Raw genomic sequence first — 25,808 nt, forward strand, 5'->3', positions numbered from 1 at the left:
CCAGGATGTCGATATTTATAGTTTCAACTAAAGTGTCTCAACAGCTTTTGTCTAGAAATTACATTCAGACATTGCTGTCAACCTAAGGATGAATTGCGATAACTTCGATGATCCTCTGACCTTTCATCTAGCACCATAATCAAGACAAACAACACTTATGTTTATTACCAAAGACCTGTGTCAAGAAATGAATTGAAGATGCTGATATTTATGCTTTCATCTCATCACGTCTGAACTACTGTGATTCTCTTTTTGCCTCCCTTAATAAATCTTTAACCTTTTACACATCTCTAGAAATGTTTAACCAAATACATCATTCACATACTACATATAATTTAAACTCTCTGTTAATTTCAGAATTCGTTTTAACCCTCTGAAACCTGGATTGATATCAGTTTTGTAGTGCTGCGTTCAGACACCTTTCACAAGCTGTTTAGCCCTTTGAAAACTGAGCAGATTGATTTGATTTCTTTCAAAAACATGGGGGAAAGGCAGTGAGCAACATGGCAAGACATGTCTTACACATAACCAGAAATTATTAACAGGTGACAAGAAAATACTTGAAAATGTATTTTTTTAAAGAGGGAAACTTAAAAAAACATCCAGAAAACTATATTTATAAGTATCATAATTATATATTTAGAATTATGAAAAAATACTTTCTTCTTTTTTTCTCAATTTTCAGCACTTTTCAAGTCATTTCCTATGCTTTACCTTTATTTATTTTTTGCTTATATTTTTTTTCTTTCTTCCTTTCAACTTTTTACTGGTTTTATGCTGATATTTGGGCCCTGTCTTTGCAAAAAATCAAACCAATTTGCTCAGGTCTCTGAGGGTTTTAAAAAAAAACGGTGTTCACTTTTACCGCCCTCCAAGGCCAGGCTCCACAGTATATCATGGACTTTTTACAACCCTACACCATAAGCTGAGCCCTTAGGTGCTCTACCCAGGGTTTCTTAGTGTATCTCGGACACATTTTAAGATCCAGGGAAAGCGTGCCTTCCAGTCAGCAGCCCCTGAGCTTTGGAATACTCTTCAAATAAGCTTGAGGTCTTTGGACACTGTGGACTCTTCTAAAAAGCAGCTAAATCCAATCTGTTCAGACAGGCATTTAGATGGCAAGTGATATTTTATGTTTTAATGTTTGCCTTAAATCGGTTCCCCTTCTATACTTTATCTGGTGTCTCAGATTTGACTGTAAAGCACTTTGTGTCTGGTGTCTGTGATCAAACACCTACAAAACATTACTAGTGACATTTCCATCAGCCTCAGCTGCACTAAGTACACTTAGTATTTGTCCTATAAGCATGCAAACACATTAAACTAAGATGATGAACATGGTAAACATTATTACCGCTTAGCATCAGCATGTTAGCATTGCCATTGGGAGCATGTTAGCATGCAGCCCCACAGAGCCGTGAGCTGGTCTGTGGATTCTTTGTCTCATTAATAAATCAGCACATCAGAGAGTGGCTTAAAGCTCTGTGACTGTGACACAAAGCAACACCAAGCTGAGTGGAGTTAAAGATAAAGCCTAGAGGTACACTTAATGATCGGAAATCTGAAACATAATTGAACATTTGAAATGTAAAATACAAGTTCAACATAATTTTAAGCAAAAGCAACTGTGATAAGACATAATATATATCTTTGAGGCATTCACAGCTAATGTTCTCAACAGGATTCCCGCTGTTGACCATTACTTGTATCAAAGACTCAACCAGCTCAGTGGTTTTGCAATATCCTTCAATCAGATGGAGCGCCTGAGCTGAATTCAAAGTCAGGTCATATCTGAGCTGTCAACACGATATCATTCCCTGGAGGCTGAGGCCCTCCAGCAGTCTGTTGCTGCGCTGTCTGGAAACAACAAAGTCCACGTGTGCATTTCAGTTATGACTGCTTTGATTTATGCACAGCAGATCTCTGAAGTTCAAACACTGCTTTGTGAATTAATAACCCCATCAAAGGATGTTTCATGATCATTTAGCGTGACGATAAAGACAAGAAAGAGTTTCACCTCAGGCATTTGGGAACATTTTGAGTCATTAGACACCTGTTTTCCTAAAAGATGAGCGTGTGTGTCTATGAATAAAATCGCAACCTTGATGCTCAAACTGAATTTCTTCTTAGAAACCATGTGAAATCTATACCATACAATTCACTTGAAACTTCATCAGCATTTTTTAAAATCTTAAATCAAAGAACCTATTATAAGTGATTGAGTGGTCAAATTCGAAAGAGATTAAATGTGACGAAATTCTGGATTTCCTTCTTGAGTTAAATGTGAAAGTAAGTAAGTTACCTCCCACATTAAAGGAATGATCTGTCATTTTAGGAAATACATCTTTCCACTTTGTTGCAGAGAGTTTTATGAGTAGAGAAGTGACAATTAGTTGATTAATCAAATGAAAGAAAATTACTGCCCATCACATTGACAATCAGTTAATCATTTCAGTCATTTTTCAGGCAGAAATGTCAACATTTGCTGGTTGTGGCTTCTTAAATGTAGGAATTAACCCTTATAATAAATGGGGACTATTTGGGGTGTGGACTGCTGGTTTGAAAAAGGAAGTTATCTGGAGATGTCACGTTGGGCTCTGGAAATTTTTGATGAGCATTTTTCGCAATTTTTTAACATTTTATAGACTACATGATAAACAGTTACTCATAATAATAGCTGGCAGATTAATCAACATAGGAAATAAACATTAGTTGCAGCCCTATTTATGAGGAGGCCAATACCGCTCTCATGTTAATGTGGTCAATATGAAGCTACAACCAGCAGCCAGTAAGCTTAGCTTAGCACAAAGACTGGGAGCAAACTGCCAGCTTTGCTCCGTCAAAAGGTAACAAATTCCACCTTCAAGCACCTGAGATGTCCACCAAAAAAAGACTTTATATGTAATTTGTTTGATCTGTATAAAAAAGTGTAAAATTCCTATAAAACCACAAATGTCGACCAATTTCTTGAAGGGAGACATATTAACATGACACAGGAACAACTAACAATGCCCATTCCTACAAGTTTCTGTCACATTTGTGGATTGTTGTGCAGGGAAACAATATTAGTACAGCCTCAACACAGCAGGATGATGAACCTTTTTTCCATCATCTCATGTTCACCAAATCTGCAACATGCAAGCTGCAATTTGCAATATTATTTTCCTATTCCTTTCATTTTCACAGATTTTGTTAATTAAAGTAAACGCAATACTTGCAGCTCATGCATGAGAATGCAAAATACCTGCAGTGCTTGCAAAATGATCTGCAATTTGTGAGAAACAGTCATTCAAGGAATGAGCCACCATTTGTGATCTGTGTGTAAACAGCACTGTGTGCAGTTTATCTCTCACTGCTTTTGAGTTTTTACCCAAAGACAAGACCATGCTTTGTGCAGCTTTTTTGGTGCATGGTTGGATTAATTTGAATAATGTATGTCTGTGGATTCAGTCATTCACACAATGATCAAATACAGACTGAAGATATTTGTCCTGCACAAAATCTACAGTTCTACAAGACCCCTTCACAACTGAAGCATATTCTTGAGGGACATTTTTGTATCTGTACCATAACTAAGTCTTTGTGATGTCAGGATGGTGACTTGTGTGCTCTGCTCATTTTGGACATACATAACAGTGTTTGTGGCTTGGTGATAACGGTCATTGTGGTTTTTTGAGCGTGTTAACTTACATTGGAGTCAAGGAGATCAATGCTGTCCAGGCTCTTGCTCCTGTGAATGCGGCCCTTGATGCGGCGCAGTGATGGTTTGCCCTGAATGGTGCTCGCTGAGGAGGCTGCAGTGACGGAGCCAGCGGTCGGGCTGGGGTGTATCCTGAGGTGAGCACAGAGAGGGCGGGAGGAAGGAGGACAAAGAAAAAAACAACAGCACTACATCAGGGCAAGTAAATACACTTCCAGCATGGTTGTATCACAGCAGGACAAAGTGCCACGGGCAAGACCGAAGAAGAAGAGGAGGAAGAACACAGTGGTCACGTTTGCTGTTTCTCAAAAGGCCACAGTCCCCTGCTGGATAAAATGGCATTTAAAGAAATCTATAATTGGATTTAATGTCAGAGAGGCCCTGTGGGGGAGCTGGTTGGAGCTCAGGAAGCACCGCAGCCTCCAACACGTACGGCCTGTGCAGCTCTGTGGGCCACAGCAGCCACGCTGTAGCTGGGTCATGGTGAGATGTGGGGAGGAGGCATGCTTGGCCGACCTATCACCAATACTCTCAGGAAATGTTTTACCCTTCACAAATGACATACTTAAGCAGCACTGCTGGAACCCTTCTGACCACATTAAAACCCTCCGCCTCTCATTTCCTTTGTGTTCCTCGTGTTCGTGGCTTAATTGCTGTGTAATGTGCTGTGTTTGCCACAAAATTAATTGTCCCCGTAGGCATGAATAAAACTGAATTGACAATTTAGTTTATCAATCAATCCACAGCAGGGTTACTTTTTGAGACCAGCCACGCCCGTCTCCTATATATTAGACAAATACATTATATTGGTACCTCTTCGACCCCTTGGGTAGGTTATAACTGACAGCTTTATTAATGCTTAATAAATCAATTACTAATGTTTTGTGGATCACTTATTAAACATTCAGAAGGCCAGGTTGTGAAAACTCTAGCTGGTGTTTATCTTTTTTATTTGTAATTAATGCAGCTATTAATATTTGAAATCTGTTGATAAATGTCTGCAAATTTCACTTTGTAGAGTTATAAATGTTGACAAGTTATTAGTCTGCAATAGTCTGGCGCGCTGTCCAGAGTGTGCCCCACCTCTGATGCAATGTCAGCTGGGATAGGCTCCAGCCCTCCATGACCCTTAACAGGATACACAGTTATGGCTAATGAATGAATGAAGCTATAGCTAATCTTAACATTCATGATAACTGCATGGGCGTAAATTTTTATATAACACACCCACTCGCATTTCATTAAGGCTTAAAGTTGCGCATATTTAAGGGTGGGCTGCTTTAAGTAACAGACTGTCTTCTGCTAAAGTCTTCGGCCTCTCAGTCAGATCCACCCCTCGCTCCACTACAGCTTTAGCTTCTTGCCAAATATGGTCACTTCTGGCTCCATAAAAAAATCTGATGGTGACAGCCAAAATGCAAAACTTGAGGTTTCAACACGAGTCCACAAACCAATGGGTGATGTCATGGTCGCTAATTATTTTTACAGTCTATGATTGGGAAGCCAAAAGAATACTTCTTTAGGAAAAGGGACAGGCTCTGGTACAACAAAAAGTCATCACAACATTAACAGCGGACATTGTCCGGATACATATTTCTTTTTCATCGTGTTATTTGGTAAGATGGTCTTTGGAAATGTTTTAACAACCAGAAGTGGGCCTGAAGTTACAAAAGGATGAGTAGCCCTGGTTTAAAGCATATTCTCAAGGGAAAACAACTAAAACGTACTGGCTCTAGATTTTCAGTTGTTGAGAATGATCTGCTTTTCTGTATTTTATATGATTGAAAATGAATATATTTGGGTCTTGGACCGCTGATTGGACAAAACCAGTGTTATAAAGATGACACTTTGGGCTGTAAGAACTTTGACAAGCAATTTTCTTTTCTATTATTTTCTGACATTTTGCAGACCAAACAACAGTTCCAATCTACTTCATTTATTACACAAAAAGAGGTGTTTCCCATCAATGTGCAGTGCGTGTACAGCACAGTGTAGCTCAAATTGGTATTACTGTAATTGCTTCCTTCTTTTCAGTCTTTTTTCTCAGTGTCACGAAAGACAGTCACTCTTAATGAGGATTTACCTAACGCAATATTCAATGAGGAAAAATCCTGTCTACAGTACGGCTCAGGGACAAGTAGATATCCATTAGCGTGCTCAGCAGCAGGCTCAGAGGAGCTCCTGAGGCTTGGAGACTCAGTGAGGGGAAATTAGGAGAGAAAGGAATGAACAAAGATGGGAGGAAAGAGAACATCACCTTCCACTTTCTCTCTGCATCAAGTCAATAGTTGCCTGAAGCGGTGTAAGTTGCTTACTGGCTGGAAATGCGAGATAAAAAAGCATTCTGCAATACGTGCAGTCGATTACAAGCGACCTCAGATTGTTCTCATAAACAATACAGCAAACATGACTAATGAGAAAAGCTGCTTGGACTGTATCAAAGGCCCCAGTGCAGTCCTGCGCATTCGGAGGCTCATTTCTTGGATGTTGATTCTGAAATGGATTTCAGCCAAAACACTTCAGGCCACAAAGGCACAATGTAACATAGTGCCAGCAACTGTGCCGACTCAGATATAATGTGCAGTGAACAATTTCATATCGCTTTTGTGATGAATTCTGCTTCTCTATCAAATATGCAGGTATAATGTGTTTCTCCTGAGGTTTGAGGGAATACATAAACGTGTGAGACTGAATGTTAACATCTCATTCTCACTTTATCACCATAAAAAGTACATTTTAAACTGCATGTGGATGAACGCCATTTGGCATGTGACCTAAAAAATACTGTTAGGGACATGGAAAGTCAAAAGACCTTTTACCTTGTACTTTAAATGAAACAATTTCATGGAAATTGACATAATCTTAAAGGAATAGTTTTGGGAAATATGCATATTAGCTTTCTTGCCAAGGATTTGATAAGAGGACGGATACCACTTTCATGTCTGTGCACTAAATATGAAGCTACAGCTACAAGTCAATAGCTTCATAATATGCATATGTACATTAAAGGTATGACTGGGTTGAAAATAAAGACTGGAAATATGGAGAAACAGCTATTCTGGCTCTGAAAGGTAACAAAATCTACCTGGCAGCACTTCCTAAGATAACTAAATGGCACTTTAAATACTGTTTGTTTAATTTGTAGAAAACCAAAGTGTATGAATGGTAAGTTTTGGACTATTTCTTGGCCTGTCACAGTGACTTCTGTGAGTCTTGTCATCACTGTCATCACTGCTCCAAGTCAAGAAATATTCAGAAGAACAACTGCCCGTAAAAGTCCAACTTGACTGTAAACTTTGGTTTATGTATGTATTAAACAAACAAAATATAATTGGTTAATCACTGACCTTTAGAAGAGCTGGTAGGAAGATTTGTTACCTCTAGATACACCCCGGCTAATTTTTTTTTTTTAATCTAATGGACGGACTTGCATTAAGAAAGCAAAAAAGAGCGTTTTTCCAAATGTCAACCTATTTCTTTAAAGGTCTGCAGCCTGTTGCGCCAGCTGTGCGTAAGTTCTCTTTTAAGTTAGGGTGCAAATTCCACACATACTTAGTTTGATACTAATGCTGTGTGGATGTTTGGTTGCACCATAGAAACATAACATTCGTCTTAGTTACACTGGTGTGAAGCCCACTAACCAAAATATTATCAAGGCAAATGACGCTTTCACTTTCTGTGGCCACTCAGTGAAAAGCACTATTCTTGATGTGGTGTTTTCGAGTAGGATATGTTGAACTATGAATCAAAGTATCGCAACACAACACAGACTTGAAGCAAAAAAAGCGCCATGATGCAGTTTAACGATAAGTAGACCACCTATTTTTTACATCTCTGCTCGGCAAAATCGGAATCGAGAGTACGTATCAACTTCATCATAAATACCAAAAGGATGCAGTCTGTCACACAAAATGCTCAGCCGAGGTCGATGAGGGAGAAAGTGGTCATCATCATCATCATCATCATCATCATCAACAACAATAACAAAAAAACCCTCTCTCCAAATAATGTGCTCGTTCCACCATGTCACAAATTATCCGCTACAAATGAAGAACTAACATCTTGTTACTGAGCAAGAGTTTGTAAAAATCTTTTGTTCCGGTACAAACAAGACATCGTGGTCGACAAAAAGGAATTGCAGTGAGTAAAAATTACAGACATAACAACTTCCAAAAAAAGATACAAAGTTTTAAAGCCTTCTTAGTTTATGTGTTGTTATAATGGCATTACATCTCAGGAAAAGCATGTTATAACTTGTTGAAACTGGAAACTCAAAGTTCAGAAATTGAGATACTTATATTTCTGACTGAGCCACTTATAATACAATACATTGAAAGGGCAGTGTGTGCGTTTTTATTTTCAGCTCTGTTGATTTCAGACAGCAGTGTGAAAGACTGAGAATACATATTGTAATGTGCTAAGTAGAAGCCTCAATCCTTCATTCGCTGTTTTGTATCAGTAAACAGGTCAGGTGCATGATGTGTGAACACAATAAGTGTCTGCTTGACCCTGATATGATGACTGTATTGGAGTCTTGGACCTTTTGCAGCCTCTGTGAACAAAGAAAAATCCACCTCAAAAGAAAACAGAATAAGACTGATGCCAGGACCCCCAATGGCCTGACCGTCCACTACAGAGGGTGATAACGTAGTTCACAGATAAGGTAAGGTCAAGCAGATGCCTGATGCTATTACAAAGAAAGGACGAGGGACACATACACACACATTAATCAGTTGCAGGACTTTATGCCGTCCCTCTGCTCCCTGTCTGCCTGGAGGAGCCATCAGATACGATTAGTTCGAGCAATAACGGCCACTGCTAAATCAGCAAGTCAATAGGCAATGTTACGCTCCATTCCTCCCATCTTACCCACTGCTAATATAACACTTAACAAGGAGAGCAATCCTAGCCAGTGTCTGCAGACACACAGACACAATAAAACACATAAAGACACACACACTGTAAAAGACACAGGCTAATTCAACATTAGCCTTGAATCTCTGCACTTGTAACCACACTGTCTGCTTTTGTTTTCCTTTTTGGTAAGAAAAGGTGCAGGCTAAAAATAAGAGGAAACATTACATAAACACAATGGACTTGTTGTAATATCCCTGCAGGCTTGCAACAAAGTGTAAAGTTCATTAAGCCAGGTTAATGCTAATCTTTGGCTGTGTGCAGAGGGGAATGGGTTTTTAAGACTGGAGGCAAGAGGAACATCTGTTTGCAAAGACTAATCCTAATTTAGAGAGCTGCCGCTGCTATTCAGTCTTTATCAAAGGCAAGCCGAGCTGCGCTTCCTCTAATTTTGGGAGAATGCGATGCACATGGCACACACTGTCTCTGTACGGTGGATGGTGTAAGTGTTCGGGGCAGAGCGGTGTGTAATCTCGCCGCCACACGCTGTGAGATCAGCAGAACAGGAAGCAGCTCTGACCATTTGACCAGAAATGGGACAGAGTTAACGCTGCAATTATGTAAAAAGCAACCTTAAAATCAGGGTGCTTAAACTGAAATGCAATGAAGCATTTTCCTCTGTTTACATCTCTGTGTCCCTCTGTGATGTCACATCCTGTCTGTATGCGAAATGTATTTGTGAATGACAGAAATATGATTTTACTCCATTGAACATACAGTATGGTGCCTTTCCAAATCCTTGGAAGAGAGTGTATACAGTGGATAAATACAAGATAATAATGCTAATGCTTATGGAGTTAAATAATCATATATTATTTTTCTATCCAAATAAAATCTTTATCTTCTTAAATTGTTCAATTATTTGTTTATTGTCTAAAATAAACATGATAAATATGGAGATTTTTTTCAAATTAAACACAACTTACAAAGAAAGAGAAAACTGGCTATGCCTGTCATTTTAGAGGCTGTAACCAGAAAATCTTGGGTATTTCTGCTTGATAAGAATGAATAATTATCATCCCTGCCATAGATTTATTTTCAAATAATAGCTTCTGCTCCAGTGGTGTGTATCTGAAGAAGTGTTTTTGCATTTCTGTATATGGAAACACAGTGTTAATGAGTAAAGAGCAGTATTTATTTAAAAGGTCACTTCAATAAAGTTATCAATATCATCTGCAGAAAAAGGTTAAACCGGTGGAGCATCTTTCTCCAAATTCCTGGCAGAGAGAGGATGAGGGACATTTGGTTCTCATAACAACACCAGGTGTTATGTAAGAATATATTACAACTAAAATATGAAAAACGACAGTGCACAACCTGAACCTCTTTGTTGAAAAGCACATTTATCATTAGAAACATTGTTTTGTGCTTTATGTCTGATGGGAAAAAAAAACCCAAATCGCCAGAAAAAATATTGTCTTCATACATTTCTGCAAACCATGGATATGCTAAATCTGCACATTATTATGTAGCAGATACATTAAAACTTCACGTTTCAACAACACTGTGGTTAACATGTGGTTATATTTAGGCACAAAACCACTTTCTCATGTTTAGGAATATATAAAAACAACTGCTTTTTTTTGGGTCACTATCCCAAGAGGATATGCAGCTTTGGGTCGCTACAAAACACCCACATTTGGTGCCTAAAAAGCTGCTGGACACACAGCAATGAATCGCTAAATCACAACCTTTGTTATCGTTTGTTGATCTCGGTATCTCCCTTACATGCCATCCACCATCCGCTCCACCTTCCGATGGCAAAGTCAGCTCATTTACCACATCACTTTGTAAATGTGGATATGAAACATATGCCGCATGGCTGAGTTGATGCGTGTGTTTTAGTAGCTTTGAGAAAATTTCATGCAGGATTCATCGGGTATTTATGATTCATGAGGTGTCAAAACCTGCTGCTGTACTCCACCTGAAACTCACATTCAGTTGACAGTGTCGCTGTGCTGCATCTCACTCAGGTGGGCAGACACTACATGTTTTACAAGGTTTCTTTCTAACCAGAAAATTCTGAAAACACATGCCCATTCAATTAAAGGACACTGTGCACTACATACGTTATATTGCATTACAGCACATTCATTAGAATGTTTTTCTACATACTGCTTGTATGTTGTTGTTTTTTTACATTTTCTTGTCAAATATAAAGTCAAGAAGGATGAGGATAAAGTTGAATAACTGTGACTCTAATTAACACACATTCTGTAAATGTTGTATGGTCGTTTGAGCAACAAGGCAGGCAGTTTGAAAGCACTACAAGAACAGGTATAATTACTACTGTTACCTAATGCCACAGAACAACTATTAATTTCATGACTACTAGTGTATTTACTGATAATGCTATTAACAATAACAACGATAAGGATCAAATTATGGATAAACATCTAAAACATTAATCCCAGATATTGCATGTCATGTATTTTTCACTATCATCATCAATTTTTGTTAAGTGGTTATGAACTTTAAATGCAGATTGGTTTGAAAAGTCAACACTGCATTATTACCCTAAAACAACTGAAACAGACACTATCCTGAACTGTTCTTGTCAACTGCAGTTTTAACAGCTTTAGTCCTATTTTACATGTGTGTGCACCTTTGTGCTTTAAATGTGCATAGTCTGAGCCTTGACAAAAGAGAGTTTCTGTTGCTTTATGACAGATTAAAGGTTATTTTATAATGTGCACCATACTTTATTACTCAGGTAACACAAACTAAAGTATTATCATTACAATAGGGGAATTAAAAACAACACCTGCTTGAAAGGCAGTTTAAAATATCCAAATTGCAGCAACACGATTTACAAAATGGTTGATTGTAACGTTAAGTGCAGTAAATGGATTGAAAGATGCAAAATCCAAATCATTCATAAAAAGTTTATATATAATGAATTAACCAGTGTTTTTAAGGGGTTACTGGAGGGGCGCAAGGAATTCAGCATTTTCACTCCATCTCCCAAAAAGCAGGGACTACTACTTTTCACTCTAGACATAAAAAAATGTTCAATTTAACAAGGTCAGAGCTTGTTCTAAGAGTTACATAACTAGGTTAGCCCTTTGTATCAGTGCACTGCTGTAGATGAGACAAGAAGGGATCGCTACGAAATCTACTTAAATATGGAGATATAAGTATCAAACAATAATAACAGAAGAAACATGAAAGGAGTCCTCTGTCTCAGTGAAATCCCCCATCCTCTCCTTGGGGGGCAATTAGACTAATAAGAAGATGACTAAGGAATATGATTAGCCAAAGAGACCAAATGATGAAAAAAATGTTGCATATGAGAAGCATCTGACCCCTGATGAGGTTACAGCAGCACTTTGACTTCAATGACATCGCCCCTGATAACAGATTGTGTTCTTGTGCATGTTTGAATTAAGATAAAACACCTTATTGCGCCATTTAATAACTGTAAAAACATCCCACTGTGAACATGCTTTATGCATAATAAAGTTATTTGCATGTTATAAAATCCAGGTTGTAGCTGTGTGTAAATCTCCTCTGATCATGTTATTCTTCCTCAAGACAATGTGATGCTCAGAGATTTCTAGCCTCGGTGTTTTGTCCTCACTTCACACAGGAAATGGTTTAGGTTGGCTTTAAAGAGGTGATGATAATAGTTAAGCCTCCCTCACACTGGAGCCATGCCAGTGTAACTGCATTGTCTGGTTAAATGATCCACGCCGTGCAATACTTTTTTTTTGTGCAAGACACTTGCTATCAGAGTGCCATTGAGCCTATTGACTTCTAATTAACCGTCTTTGCTTTCAAACAAGATGGTAATCCGGCTGTAATTAGGGATACTATGTCACACACGTTGCAGCCTCAGCAGCAATCTGCTTACAGCTTGGAAAAAGGAATGAAAGGAGGACTGTCTTTAAAGTAAACAAATGAACAAGGCTGCAGAAAGAGAGACAATGAGAGGTGGTCACTGCAATATACACAGTATACAGGCACACAGAGTAATGAGGACACAGGAGAGGTGGAGAGACACAAACATGCTGAGAGTATGGGTGGAAAATGTTTAATGAGAGGTGTACAGAGGCCTGGCTGCAGTACAGGGAATAAAAACAGGAGAGGATTTCATGCTTTACACTTTATTAATTAGTTACAACACAGCGGTGAGGATAAGGAGAGGGTGACCACATGGTTAGCTTGATGGTTTCCAGTGACAGCAGCAGTGCAGTGGAGGCCACACAGTACATTAAAGCGAGTGAAGTTGCAAAGAAACAGTGATGAGGCTATGACATCATCCCTACGCATTCAACTTTACAAACTGATGGAGAGGAAGGACATAAAGCTAAGGCCACTGGACTGGGTGTCACACGCGCGCGCGCGCGCGCACGCAAACTCCCAGCATGCGGAGTAGTTACCTACGGTGTATCGACCACAGTATGTTTGTGATGCTTGCAACATGGTGCAGACTGGCTGCAGTGGCTGGAGGGAATATTATGTCTTTTTTTGGGAGAGAGAGCGAGCGCACCGTGGCTCCGTGACCCGCTCATCATTTGACGAGATGTGGGAGGCTTTGGAGCTCATCGCAGCCCCCCTCTCTCTTTTTTTTTCTTTCTCCCAACCTGCATCATCACATCATCATTATCATCATCATCATCATCCGCACCAAGATTCATACTCACCACATACGCTTCCTGGGAGGGAGACAATGTTCTTTGTTGGAGGCGGTCACCCCCAGAGCCAGCTGCATAACAGTAATGTATTTCTGGTAATTCACCATGGTACTGTCCACCGCTACTAAAAATCCAACCCAAAGAAAAGCACAGGTGATCATATATTTCTTTATTCCCTGGCATCCGCCTCCGCTGCGTCTTCCATGCTCAGCATCACAACGCCATTTCCAGCGCTGAAGGACTGACAGTGAAAACACTCCCCAAGGAGCTGAGCGAAAGGTGCCGTACCGCTGCGACCCATGTCTGCAATGACACTCTGACCGTGTTTTAGCGCTCGCAAACACACCGCCGATCCATCCGATGTGTTCTGTCTTTGTGTTGCTTTTCTTTGTTTTGGAATACGGTCAGGATTTGGACATTATCTCCTTCCCTCCTGCCTCCTCCCTCCTGTCCGGGGATGGAAACACTCTCTTAAAAACGCTGCAGCGTCCAGGCGTCCGTGTGTGTGAGGTAGGGGAGAGAGTGTGTGTACAGTGTAGTCAGAGGGGAGCGACTGGGAGGGAGGGGAGGAGGGAGAGGAGAGGAGAGGGGGAGGAGGAGGAGGCGGGAGGCGAGGGACCGATTCATTCGGATGGGCTCAGTTGTAGCATCTGTTTAGGAAGTCCACAGTTTGTCTTTAATTGCTTGTTAAAGGGAGCTTATTTAGAAACACGAGTATCTTTGTGTTACACAATACTTCCTGGAACAAGTGATGACTAACAGGGGCGGAAATAGAAAGTCTAAGCCCCTCTTCTGTTACTGCTATTTTATTTATTTATTGACTTTTTTGTGGTCAGGGTTATTTTTATGGGCATTTCCTATTCTGCAATAACCATTTGTCATAGAATATATTTTGACGTTACAAAATGAAAAGCACAGGTGCAAGTAATAAAATTAATGATGGTTCATGAAGTGCCCCAGGAATGATGTTTTTTCTGGAGACCGACAGGGGAGTTCGAATCATCCTGGTTCCCTTGTCAAAAAGCCTGTGGGATTTTTTTCATTGGATTTTGTTTTATTACAGAGAATAAGCTCTGTGGTGAACAAACGTTTATGATAATTACACATTTTGTTCAGCAAGATAATCACAAATGAACACAAATTAACTTGCAAAATTTTTGATGCCTAAATACAATTGCCAAAGTAAAAAACACATGTTAGGCTGTAAATGAACTACATATCAGTCTCTTCACCCCCAAAACAAGGCTGTAGAGCTGCTTTCAGCTTGGCGTGATGTTGTTATAGGTTCATTTAGCCACTTGTGAGCAACCGCCTTTTTAAAGACAAATAAAAGCTTCAAAGTTTAAAAGTGGCATATTTACTGACATATTTTATGTTGGTCAACAAAATATTAAGCTTGTGTTAATGAGACCTTATTTTACGCTACCAACCAAAAATCCACAAACTTTGAGACGAGGGAACTAGAGGCCCTGAAATGGAGCCAGCCTCAAGTGGCCATTCAAGGAACTGCAGTTTTTGCACTTTTGCTTTGGCTTCATTTTTCAGCCTCAGAGGTTGCCACTCCATCCACTAACATTATGAGAATGTTAGGAGTTAACATAAACAGTTGGTGGTGCTAATTTTCCAGTTGGATGTCATTAAAACGTTGCAGAAAAAGAGGGCTATATGAGACAGCATAATGTAGAAAACATAATAAACCTTGCATTTATGTTTGTTGCTTGTATTATTTAGAGGAAGGTTACAGTCTACTAATCGCTCCACAAAGATGTAATGTTTTTGTGTGCTAGCATTTTTTGTCTCTTAAGTGGAGTGAAAGCTTCAATGGATGTTTAAATCACATGTTGTCACGATTTTTTCATTGGTCTGCCATTGAACTTTGTCACATTTCACTTTCATCTATATGGCAACTTTTGGAGAAACCTCTAACATGTAGAGGGTGCGTCCCATATAGCCTCCCATGTTTCCTGTTTATCAAGCCCCCCTAAAAAATCTTTTAAATCATTTTCAAAAATGCCAAAAAATATTTTTAAAAAATCAATAACTTTCATCTACGTCAAGTGTAAAAATGTTTTATGCAGCATGCAAGGTTTTTTTTTTTTTTTTCGATATTCCATCCAGATTTTTTTAGGCGCAAATTGAAAATGCACATAAGATCTGGTGCATGGAAACACATACTGTCATGGCTTACTGAGACATCTTTAATGTTATCAGTAACACCTGTGCTTTTTCTACTATAAGTAGTCAATGTGTGCACTGGCAAAAGTATCGACTAACAGTAATTTAAAAATATACTGTCTGAATATAGTGTCTCACAGGATTTTCAGGAACATTAATGGAGTTAAACCCAGAATATCAATCCCAGATATCTTATGTCTTTGGCGAAAACTGCTGATAAAGACCAAAAGATGTGATCTTATAGCAGTCATCAGCACATTTCCAGTAAGTGAAAATTGTGCTAAGAATTTTTTGTCAAACTGATGTATCAGTGGTCAATAATAAAACTTCAAGCTCACATGGTTCAGAGAATATCTGCTCTGTCATACCCAGAACAATGTGAATGGAAAGTGAAAGCACCGAGTGTAGCAGCTATGTGACGTTATTAATATTACTGGCCTTGGTGATAATTCTTAATCCTAAAAGTCTGACTCACCCAGCTCTCTTGTAAATGAGCAGGGCGACCAAATATCACAGCTGCTGCTCTTGTTACTGTACGTCTGACTGATATTAAATCAAAGCAGTCAGCACACCTACACTCACAGACAGGAAAGGCTTCTGGCATTGTTGTTGGCGGTAACAGGAAACAATTGGTGGTTAATTAAATTTAAATGTCATGCGTAATGAAATTGGGGAGCAGTCTATAGAAAGTGGTTGGGAACCATTCTTCAGTTAATCTTCTGGTTCATGCAGCAAAGGTCACATTTTCCTGCAAATATATGGTCCGAGCAGGGCACCATAGGATACATTTATTTATATCATATGCAAGATCTTGAACACCCCTCTTGCATTTTTAATTAACAGGATTTTATTGTTACACAGGCATTTAATACACTCAGTATATTTCTATCACCTAAAACTGGAAGCTGCATTGTCAAATATATTTTCAGACATTGCCAGTCAATTACAAGGACCAAGTCTCTAATGGGAATGAGCAGGGCAAATATAATTAATATTAATGTTAATATACAATCCTCTTTTGTTCTGCAAGGCAAAGTAGAAATCTGTGGCATTTTTCTTTAAGTTGAATGGGTGAGTAAGGATTTTTTTGAAAATGCAAAAATGACTATTTAAGGTGTCCCCACCTCCCTGCGGTCTGAATGTGAACACAAAATTAATGTACTTGCTCTACTGAACAAATTTTATTGAACATTTTCACTAGAGATGCCTTTTATTGAACTTATTTTAATGGATTTATGACATTAACATTGGACTCTTTATAGTTCCACCATTGCAATATGAACCCCTTGTGTTTTAAACATTTCCCACCTGTTACAACCTTATAATCTTTTTCCTAATTACACTATTTCACACCTGAAAGAGATTTACATCTCCAGAGGTTTTCTTTCCACTTAGAGAGCTTGGGCAATGTTGGGAATTATTGGTGTTATGGGCCTAAAAATATAAGAGTTCGGAACATATTTCTCCCCGTATCAGAGAGAATATAATAGTAGTTTATCATATCTGTAAGTAGTTTAAAGTTAAAGAAAACACTGGACAAGATTTAGGCCAATTTAGTGGCATCTAGTGATTAGGATTGCAGATTACAACTATCTGAAATTTCTACCAGTTAGAATCTCTTCAGAGTTCATTGATCAAGAGGTTATTATGCAAAGAGGAAACCAAACCAATAAATCACTGAATAAAGCAGTTTCATGGTACAAATCAACAATTTTCTGATGCTGCTCAGCATGTTGGAAACAGGCCTCTAGCCCAGCACCTTCTAATGTGTGCTCACGTTTTTTTCTCTGATGACTTAAAGGTCCAGACATTCAGAGAGTTTGTACCGAGAGCTGGGTTACCCACAGAGGTCTCTTCCTCTCTAAAACAAACACACCCAGAGATTTAAACTGGAAAATACACTGAATTAAGCAATTTCACTTGTAAAAAATCTGTGTTTTACCAATGCTCTTGTCGCGGAAGGTCTGCAAACTATGTAGGCCAACACAAAAATGCAAAAACACAAATGAAAGCCACTGTTTGGTTTGTCCAATCTGGGCTACTATAGAAACATTGTGTGGACAAGGGCCCACTCCCTATGTAGGTATAAACAGCTTATCCTCAGGTAACAAAAACAATCCTTTTTTAGGTGATTATACGTGAATGAAAGCATACTTATTGTATTCCATTCCTGCCAATATATCCCCCTAAATCCTACACACTGGAGCTTTAAAGTGCATGTTTTGATGCTTGGCACAGAAAATATGTTTTTTGGGTTTGGCAGCAGATTATACAGTGACTGTTAAATTCATAGAGGTGCAGCACACAGCAGCTCCGTCTCAGTGGACTGTGCCCACACCACCTGTCATTAGCAGCAAACAGAGGCTGGCGTGGGTTGTTTTTCACTCAATAGACTGACACGGTGGTGCCGTTTTAAGCTTCAGAGTAAGTCGATTAGTCTAGACTTTGAAGTCTTAGAGGAGTAGAGAAGTGCTCACCTGAGTAGAGAAGTGCACTTCTCACTCTCTCAAGATGAGACAGACTTAAACGCAGCACAAGAGGTCTAATAAGGAGCACACATACAAGCGAACTAAGGATCTTATACTTATCTGCCATGAGCAACACAATACTACAATACCTGTTAGGCATTCTGCGATAAAGGGATTATCTGGTTTGTTAATGAGGAAAAATCGGACTATAGCACATGCTGAAAATGAACTTGAGCAATTGTTGTGTCCTACAGAATATTTCCGCCACAAAGCCACACAGGCAGAGCACAGCACTGACACCGCCAGCGTCAGGGGAGCGAATCCCTCTGTGGCCCGCGGTGCTAAAAATGTATGCACCCATGGCACTATGGTGCACTATGGATGACAGCATCCTCCACATAATGTGTGCTAACCTAGAGTACAGGCAGTGCAAACCCAGGGAGAACATGTAGGACTGTATGTTTAAATACACACTGTGGTTATGTAAAATGAAATCAATAGTAAAAGTCCCTATTTTTTTAAAAAAAACCCTAAACATCTAAGTTCCTATAGATTTATGTATTTTGTGAATTACATTCAAAACAAAAGCTAATGCAATAGGCAGAGAATGAACATCAAGCCTTTTCTGTTATTTAAAACAGCTCTTTTTGTGGTTGCCAGTTAGTTACTTCTGGGTGACTGGAAGCAGAAAACCCTTCAGGGCATTAAAGGAACCTAAATTCATGTAGTGCTCATTTGTCCAAAAATTCTCCCATGCAGTTTCTGCTGGTGAGAGGGCATCTAACCTTATCAAGTATGGATTCTACACAGATCTCTGGGTTTGAAACAAAATATGACATAAAGAATTTGTACAGTTAAAAATATCACGTCATGCAATAAGCAGGGCCGTATAGTTCCCACTGAGGACACACATTCTTTTCCATGAATTTGTGGGGTTTAGTGAAAATTAAGTTTATACGCTGCGGTTAAACACATACACACATGTCTTTTTAAAGCTGACTCCATCATTTTCATTTGATTTAGTACATTTGAATTTGATTAATTTTGGGTCAAGTTGGGAAATCAAATGGTAACACTTTACAGGTCCATAATTTTCTCATAATTACGTGAAAGTAAATATGTGATTTTGTCCCCAATCAAGGAAAAATAGAGACTATTCTGAGACTTCAGTAGGTTAGTTTGACTGGTTTACATTAATGAGTATCTAAGATGTTTTTGATTTTGAAGTTTTGACTCCACTGTGTTAGTCTCTAACTCCGTCTGCTGTTGGGAGCTGAGCTAGTAGTGTAGAGTGGATTTTTAGGGCTTTTTTTAAATCAGAAAACAGCTCCCTGGAGTGGCCAAAAACAGTGTGATGATAGAAGAAACAAAACAGAGAGTGAAACAAAACAGTAAAGTTGCAGGCCGGACACTTAGAGGAAATATAAAGCTCTGTAAAGCCAAGGTGAGCTGCAGATTCAGGTGGTGATCCTCTGTATGTTCACTACAAGCAACCCCTTACTTAGGATCACATTATCTTCACATTATCATTGGTATTATCATAATACTTATTAATTTCAATCTCAATTTAATTATAAAGCCGAATATCACACATCAAAATTTGCCTCAGAGGGCTTTGTAGCATACAACATCTCTCTGTCCTTGGACCCTCACAGCGGATAAGGATAAACTTTCCAAGAATATTTATTAAAGCTGCTTTAAATATAATGCTGTATGTAAGATCTGGAAAATCGACATGATGACAAAAAACTAGAAATCATCTTTTTGGTGTCAGTGGGTATTTTTTACATCCTGGCTTCAGTCCTGCACAACTGCAATTTAAGTCAAAATCACTGTCAGATTTTGAGTTTAGTAATAGTCGAATTTACTTTGAAGTAAGTGCTTTGTAGTAAATTGTGTGCACTAACAAATTAGTAGAAAATAACTGATACCTCACTGCAGGTTTAGATTGAGTGAAATGATTCCATTTCCCCACAGAAAAAACGTCTACGCTGAATCCTGGCTGCGTGCTGCCGGTGACATCGCTGCTTCCTGTTAGGCTCTTGAATCCAGTCAACACTCAAATAATACACCGCTAATGGGATCATCAGAGCAGCAACAAACCTACCAGCAGCGCACTATGTCACCTCCCATTGACTGGGACGCCATTCAGATAACGCTCCTGATTTATCAGACGCTACAGAGCGTCATTATCAGGCATGTAAGACACAGCAGTCATTAGTGTACGGGGAAACTGCTATGGACACACACATACACACACAAAGCCTCCTCTCTCTTGCTCTGACATACACACATACACACACATTACAGGGAGCGAGTATGGGAACCAGTAGTAGTGTGTCAGTGGGGAAGCGTTGAGACAGCAGTGGGTCAGTGGTTGTGCTGCAGTCTGAAGCCGCTGCATGCACACTCCACTGCAGCACTTTGATTTCACATTGGCATCCCCCCTCTGCATCTCCACAGTAATGGCTCGGAGCAGCTTGCCCCATCATTACCCTTCTCACATGAGAACCCACCGCTAACATCTTTTATTGTCCACCACACACACCGACCCAAGCACGCTCACAAAGATGCACAGGCACACGTGTGCGCTAATAACACACTAAAGTACTTTTTTTTCACCCCAGCAAGTAAATAGGACAGATGGGGCTGCCCTTCTTTCTTGTGTCCTTAGAATCTCTTGTCCACTTTCTTCTGTACGGCAAAAATCAAAGCTGGTTTGTAGGACTCAGAGGCTGCTCCCATAGGAGACGAAGCTGGATGAAAGCCCTAAGAACCACTACCGCTGTAACACCGTGATTTATTACTTTTGCACCAAACAAAGAGGAGAAGTTCACAGAGAAAGTCCTCTTCACATGAATGCACTGCACCAAGAAGAACAAGAGTAATGAAACACACGCGCACACACAGTCACACCTCGGTGCTGTCGCAGTGCTTTCTCTCTATGTGCTGTGAGGTGAGTCATCAGCACAGAGAAGCATAACCTCACAGCTAAAGCTAATCTCTCCTCTCCTCCTCCTCCTCCTCCTCAACCTGCCAGCATCTCATTTTCTCCACTTATGGATGAAGGCACGGGGACTTACATCATCGCTGCAGCCTCACATATACATATAAGGCCAAACACATGGCCGACACATCCTGGTGAAACACACACACACACACACACACACACGCACACACACACACACACACTCTGTAGTAATACATCCTGCAGCTACAAAACGGCCAGCAAATCAATAATTTGGCGTAATCATGCATTTAATGCACTTAAATCTGCACTGATCAGACTGAGGTGATTGCTCTTTATATGCTGGTTAAAAAAATTTCAGTCCCGTGAAAACAATATGGCAGCCAGCGGCCCTTAAACCGGATTCAGTCAGCTTCACATCACTTCCCGCGTCGCTCTCACAGTGATACACAGCTCCTCTGTGCCCTTTAAGATAGAAGCCCAGAGATGTGATTAAATGCTGCATGCTCGCTTTCAGTCAGCAGGAAACTGACCAGAGGCGGACACGAGAAGCCAAACTAATAAACACAGTGTCTCTTTGAACCCGCGCAGCTGACAATCAATCTGCTCTTCTGCTGTGGATCAGAGAAAGTGTGCACATCAGAAAGGTGAAAACACACACACACACGACTTTGTGCAGAGATACGGATCACCACAAGGAACATATTCCCAGGTTGTTTCCACATTTATAACAAGCGCGGCTGCAGACATGCTTCACTCTGTCACACGGGGACACAAATTCTGAAGCCAAGCATCCATGACTTGAGGCGGTTTCTGTCCTACTTCTCCTAAGAGTGAATAAACAAAAGATTATGCCGTTTTTAATCGAAATGAACATGCAGTCAACCTTGCCCGACACTCTCAGAATCAGCCTGATTTAACAGGTAATACAGGGATACATGAAAAAAAAACAACAACAAAAAGCATCCCAAGTTTCCTCACAAAAACAGATACATTGTCACATCCAGCTGTGCTCGAGTGTTCAAATAAAGTATCAAACTCTGCAATGAGATTTTAAGAGGACTTACGTTGTTGCGTACTGCATCTCCTGTAGAGGCTCTGTGACTATTCTGGCCGTTTGTGCTGCTATGCTGTGTTGTGTGTTAGTCTGTTTCTGTCAGCCTGTCTGTGTGTGTGTGTGTGTGTGTGTGTGTGTGTGTGTGTGTGTGTGTGTGTGTGTCAGTGCCAAGGGCCAGACCACTGGGATAGCTGTCTCCATGCTGACTTAGCTGTCATACATTAAAGAGGCCTTCTTAACGGTCTAGGGAGCATATCAGCTTGTCTGTCCCGTCACTTCAGGCATCACATCCAGGCAAGCACTCTACCTCACAAACACACACACACACACACACACACAGAGTACATATACATATACACACGGTCGACCATTCCCTATCTCTCCCCTTCCCCCTGCTGTGTTAGCAGGGCCGAGGGTACTCTCCAGGGGTCCACACACACACACAGAAAGACACCAACACTCAGCCATGATGCATTCACAGGGCCTGACACACAGTGACAAAAGCAGCCTCGCAGGACTCTGCACCAGAGTACTGGACTGCTTTGACCGCTCCCTCAAATACAAAAGAATAGGTCAGCAGATGTCATTTTATGCTCCTCTTTTTGGTCATTTCATTTATTCGCGCATTTAAGTGTCACCATTTTAAGACATGGATATAGTGCTGCAATAGACGTCACTTGTGCACGATGATTTTTGCCAAATTAGTCAAATTGCAGATGAGTGAGAAATTAAAAGTTAAATTAGAAGTTTTTGTTTTTTCTCCAAAACACCCTATACATCTCCTCAGGACTTTCTTTTTTTTTATAGATTTAGAAGAACATCACACTGTAATCAACATTGCTGTAAATGTGCCTGCGCCGCCAAACACCCATTTATCAACAAGTTGTTGTGTTTCCATCAGGGATGGTAAAGTGCATTCATTTATTTATTCATTCATTCATTAACCATGAACACTTTATCTTCTCAGGGTTTGTGGGAGTGCTTGAGCCTATCCAGTCTGACACTGGGTGAAAGGTGGGGTACACACTGGACAGGTTGCATGCCCATAGAGACAGACAAGCATTTACAATCACATTTACACCTGCGACCAATTTAGAGTCATCAACCAGTTATTCAGTCAGTCAGTAGTCTGCATGTCTTTGGACTGTGGGTGAAAGCTGGAGAACCCGCAGAAAAAAAAAGACAGCAAGATATCAATGCGTTATTTGCCGGCATAGTGCCACCAAAACGGAGTATTTTAAGCCCAAACATCATCTTTTCCAAACCATAACCAGGTGTATTTTGTGCATAAAACCTCACGTTAACCACACTGTTGTTGAAATGTAAGGTTTCAATGTATCAAATACATAATGACATAAAAATGTAACATATTCATGATTTGCAGAAATGTACAATGCCAACATTTTCTTCTAGTGACTGAGTTGGCCAATCAACTATCTTTCAACTGCAGCCCCAAAATTTCTTAAACCCAATGCAGTGAGAGACAGGTTGAGAAATAAAAGACAGCAAGACAGCGGTGTGATAACACAACATCAGCATGCACAAGGCAGTGCAGAAATCATGCAGCAAAACATCGATGCAATGATCTGACACAACAGCATCCATCATTCAGGACGTGCAGCCATAACCAGCGAGCAGCATAAAGCAACAGAACACAAATGAGAGACACTGTTACGACCACATTTTGCACTCAAGGCAAAAAGACAGATGGATTCAAAGTCTCCCATAGGCACTCAAATGGGCTGAGATCTGGTAATTGCAAAGTCCATAGCAATCATTTTCATACTCTTCAAATTATTCAGTGAGCCCTTGTGTCATGCAGCAAGCTCTTCCTTTAATTTGGCATTAGCAAGAGAGCAGATATGGCAGTTTGAAAACTGCAGGACAGACAGATGCCTTAAATAGCTCCATTCATAAGAAAAACACCTAATATTGCCTCGAGTGTGAGATGAGGTGATAAGAAGAGACTGCCACTGTCTGTTTTTCAGATAAAATCAACAGACTTTAGAATAATTTTATATTTCTATAGGCCCCAGGAACTGTAATGGTCATAGTAAGGGTTCAAAACATTTGTTAATACCCTTTAAAAACACTTAAGAGCAGTTTTAAAAACTTACATGAAAGCATATTTGTACCTCCAGTGTAGTTTGAAAAACAGTTCACCGAACATTTAGCAATGCAGCAGATTTAAGCACTCTGTGAGGCTTTTCACACAACATCAGTGAGTAAAGCAGTTCTCACCTGGAGTCAAACACAGGGTCGGTGTACATGGGCGGGGAGCACTGAGGTTGTTCTCCCAGACTGTTTGGGGGCACGGGGAGACCTCCTTTCCTGCCCTTTCCCGGGACACCATCTGTGGGGACAGATTTACATATTAGCCACTTTTTTTTATAGTTATGTCATTTACATCTTTCCTTCTGGCCACATGCTCCTTTGTCCCCCCAAATAAACACATAAAAGTAATAAAATTGACAAAATCAGAGACATTTACAACATAAATTGATGCATAAAAAGTACATGTTGGTGCATAACCCCTGCCCCCCAGTGCTGAAAGAAAACCTACACCCTTGCACACAAGTTTTTAATTGTGGTGGCATTAGCCACAGACTCGCTGAGCTGGAAGTGTGGGTCATTTTCTTGAGAGTACTCAGTTTTATGTAAATGTAAGTAAAGCATATTGATTTTGAATAGTGCAGCGGAGAGGAGGCCATGCAGACACCAGCCTCGTTGAGGCCATATGTTGTCCGAGGCCAGTTAGGAACGCTGGCGTCTCAGTAATCCCTTCAGCCATCCAGATTTAAGAAGCTATTTTTGCTGGCTCTTAGTCTGTGGCGCTGGCTTACTGCAAAGCAGTTTTCTTTCCTTGATATTGTTTTTCATTTTTTTGCAGAAGATCAAATGCAGTTCAGTAAAATAGTGAAGAAATAAGTGGAAAGCAGCAACAGATCGATGCTCTGGTGCTCACTTAGCCAGAGCACAAACACACACAGCCCTCCATGACCTTTATTTTGTCCTAATGAATAACTGTCTAATAAGTGCATGCACCTTTTTCATCCAGCAGAAAGCAGGTTAGCAGGTGGGGACACACTTCCTCCAAAACGGAGCAGAATGAGCAGAATGCAGCAGGTCCCTTTGAGGACAGATGGTCCAAGAATATCTCCGTCCGCTTCTTGCTGGACTCGTGTCCCAGTATTTCCTTGTACTCCCCGAGTGAGAAAACCTTATCATACACCAGGTAGGGAAGCACGGTGCTGACATCCAGCTCATTTAGGATCTTTTGTCTGTGCTGTTTGAGGATCTTAGCCGCCCACCTCTTCCTCTTCCTGGTGCATGGCCTCCTTCCAGCCCTCTGCGGATGATGCCTCTTCTGTTTCTTCACAAACCACTTCTTGGTGCCGCTGCCAAACATCTTCAAGTTGAGGAGACCAATCAAAACTTCTTCCACGGCTCTGTCAACACAGTTCCCAAAGGAGGGGAGGTGCATATTTCATGCCAGGGAAGCGACCATGCCACATATTTCCTCGAGGCCTCGCTTTGTTGTTGTCTGAGACGTTTATCTGGGGCAGGAAGAGACAATCTGGACAGTAGCTGATTTCTAGCTGGGTACTTACCGACACTAAGAAGATTAGCAGACTCCTAAGTACACCAGTGCACACTGCTCACCACTGTGCAGACAACATATTTTACAATATTTTGGCCTGTCTTGTGAGATGATCAAACATTTGAGCTACTCAAGTTGTCATTTAATCAACGCATGCCCTCTTTAAATAAAAATCTGTCCAACTAGTTTCTCTTTTTTTCCTGTAAGTTACTTAAAAATTATTTGGAACAACCATGTCACATGCCCTGCAGTTATTTTAGGGAATGCTGACTATCCTAAAAAATCATC

At 40.2% G+C, this 25,808-nt stretch overlaps 1 protein-coding gene across 12 annotated transcripts in view; it reads right to left on the minus strand.

Moving 5' to 3' along the window:
- The window catches only part of tjp1b (tight junction protein 1b), an 85,234-nt gene extending 59,760 nt beyond the window's left edge, over positions 1 to 25,474 (minus strand). For 5 of the 12 annotated variants that reach the window (XM_088080470.1, XM_088080458.1, XM_088080463.1 and 2 more), the window contains exons 1-3: positions 24,965 to 25,474; positions 24,161 to 24,272; positions 3,691 to 3,832 (exon numbers count right to left, since the gene is read on the minus strand). In XM_088080470.1, the coding sequence (XP_087936596.1) occupies positions 3,691 to 3,832; positions 24,161 to 24,272; positions 24,965 to 25,403 (693 nt within the window). In that variant the 5' untranslated portion in view covers positions 25,404 to 25,474. Of the gene's footprint in view, positions 1 to 3,690; positions 3,833 to 13,260; positions 13,771 to 24,160; positions 24,273 to 24,964 lie in introns of those variants that run through there. The other 7 variants (XM_088080465.1, XM_088080461.1, XM_088080459.1 and 4 more) reach the window with 4 other exon arrangements.
- Between the last annotated feature and the right edge of the window lie 334 nt (positions 25,475 to 25,808).

Source organism: Plectropomus leopardus, chromosome 7, assembly GCF_026936395.1.
Source record: "Plectropomus leopardus strain MGB_pleo_1.0 chromosome 7, ASM2693639v1, whole genome shotgun sequence".
Lineage (NCBI taxonomy): Eukaryota > Metazoa > Chordata > Actinopteri > Perciformes > Serranidae > Plectropomus > Plectropomus leopardus.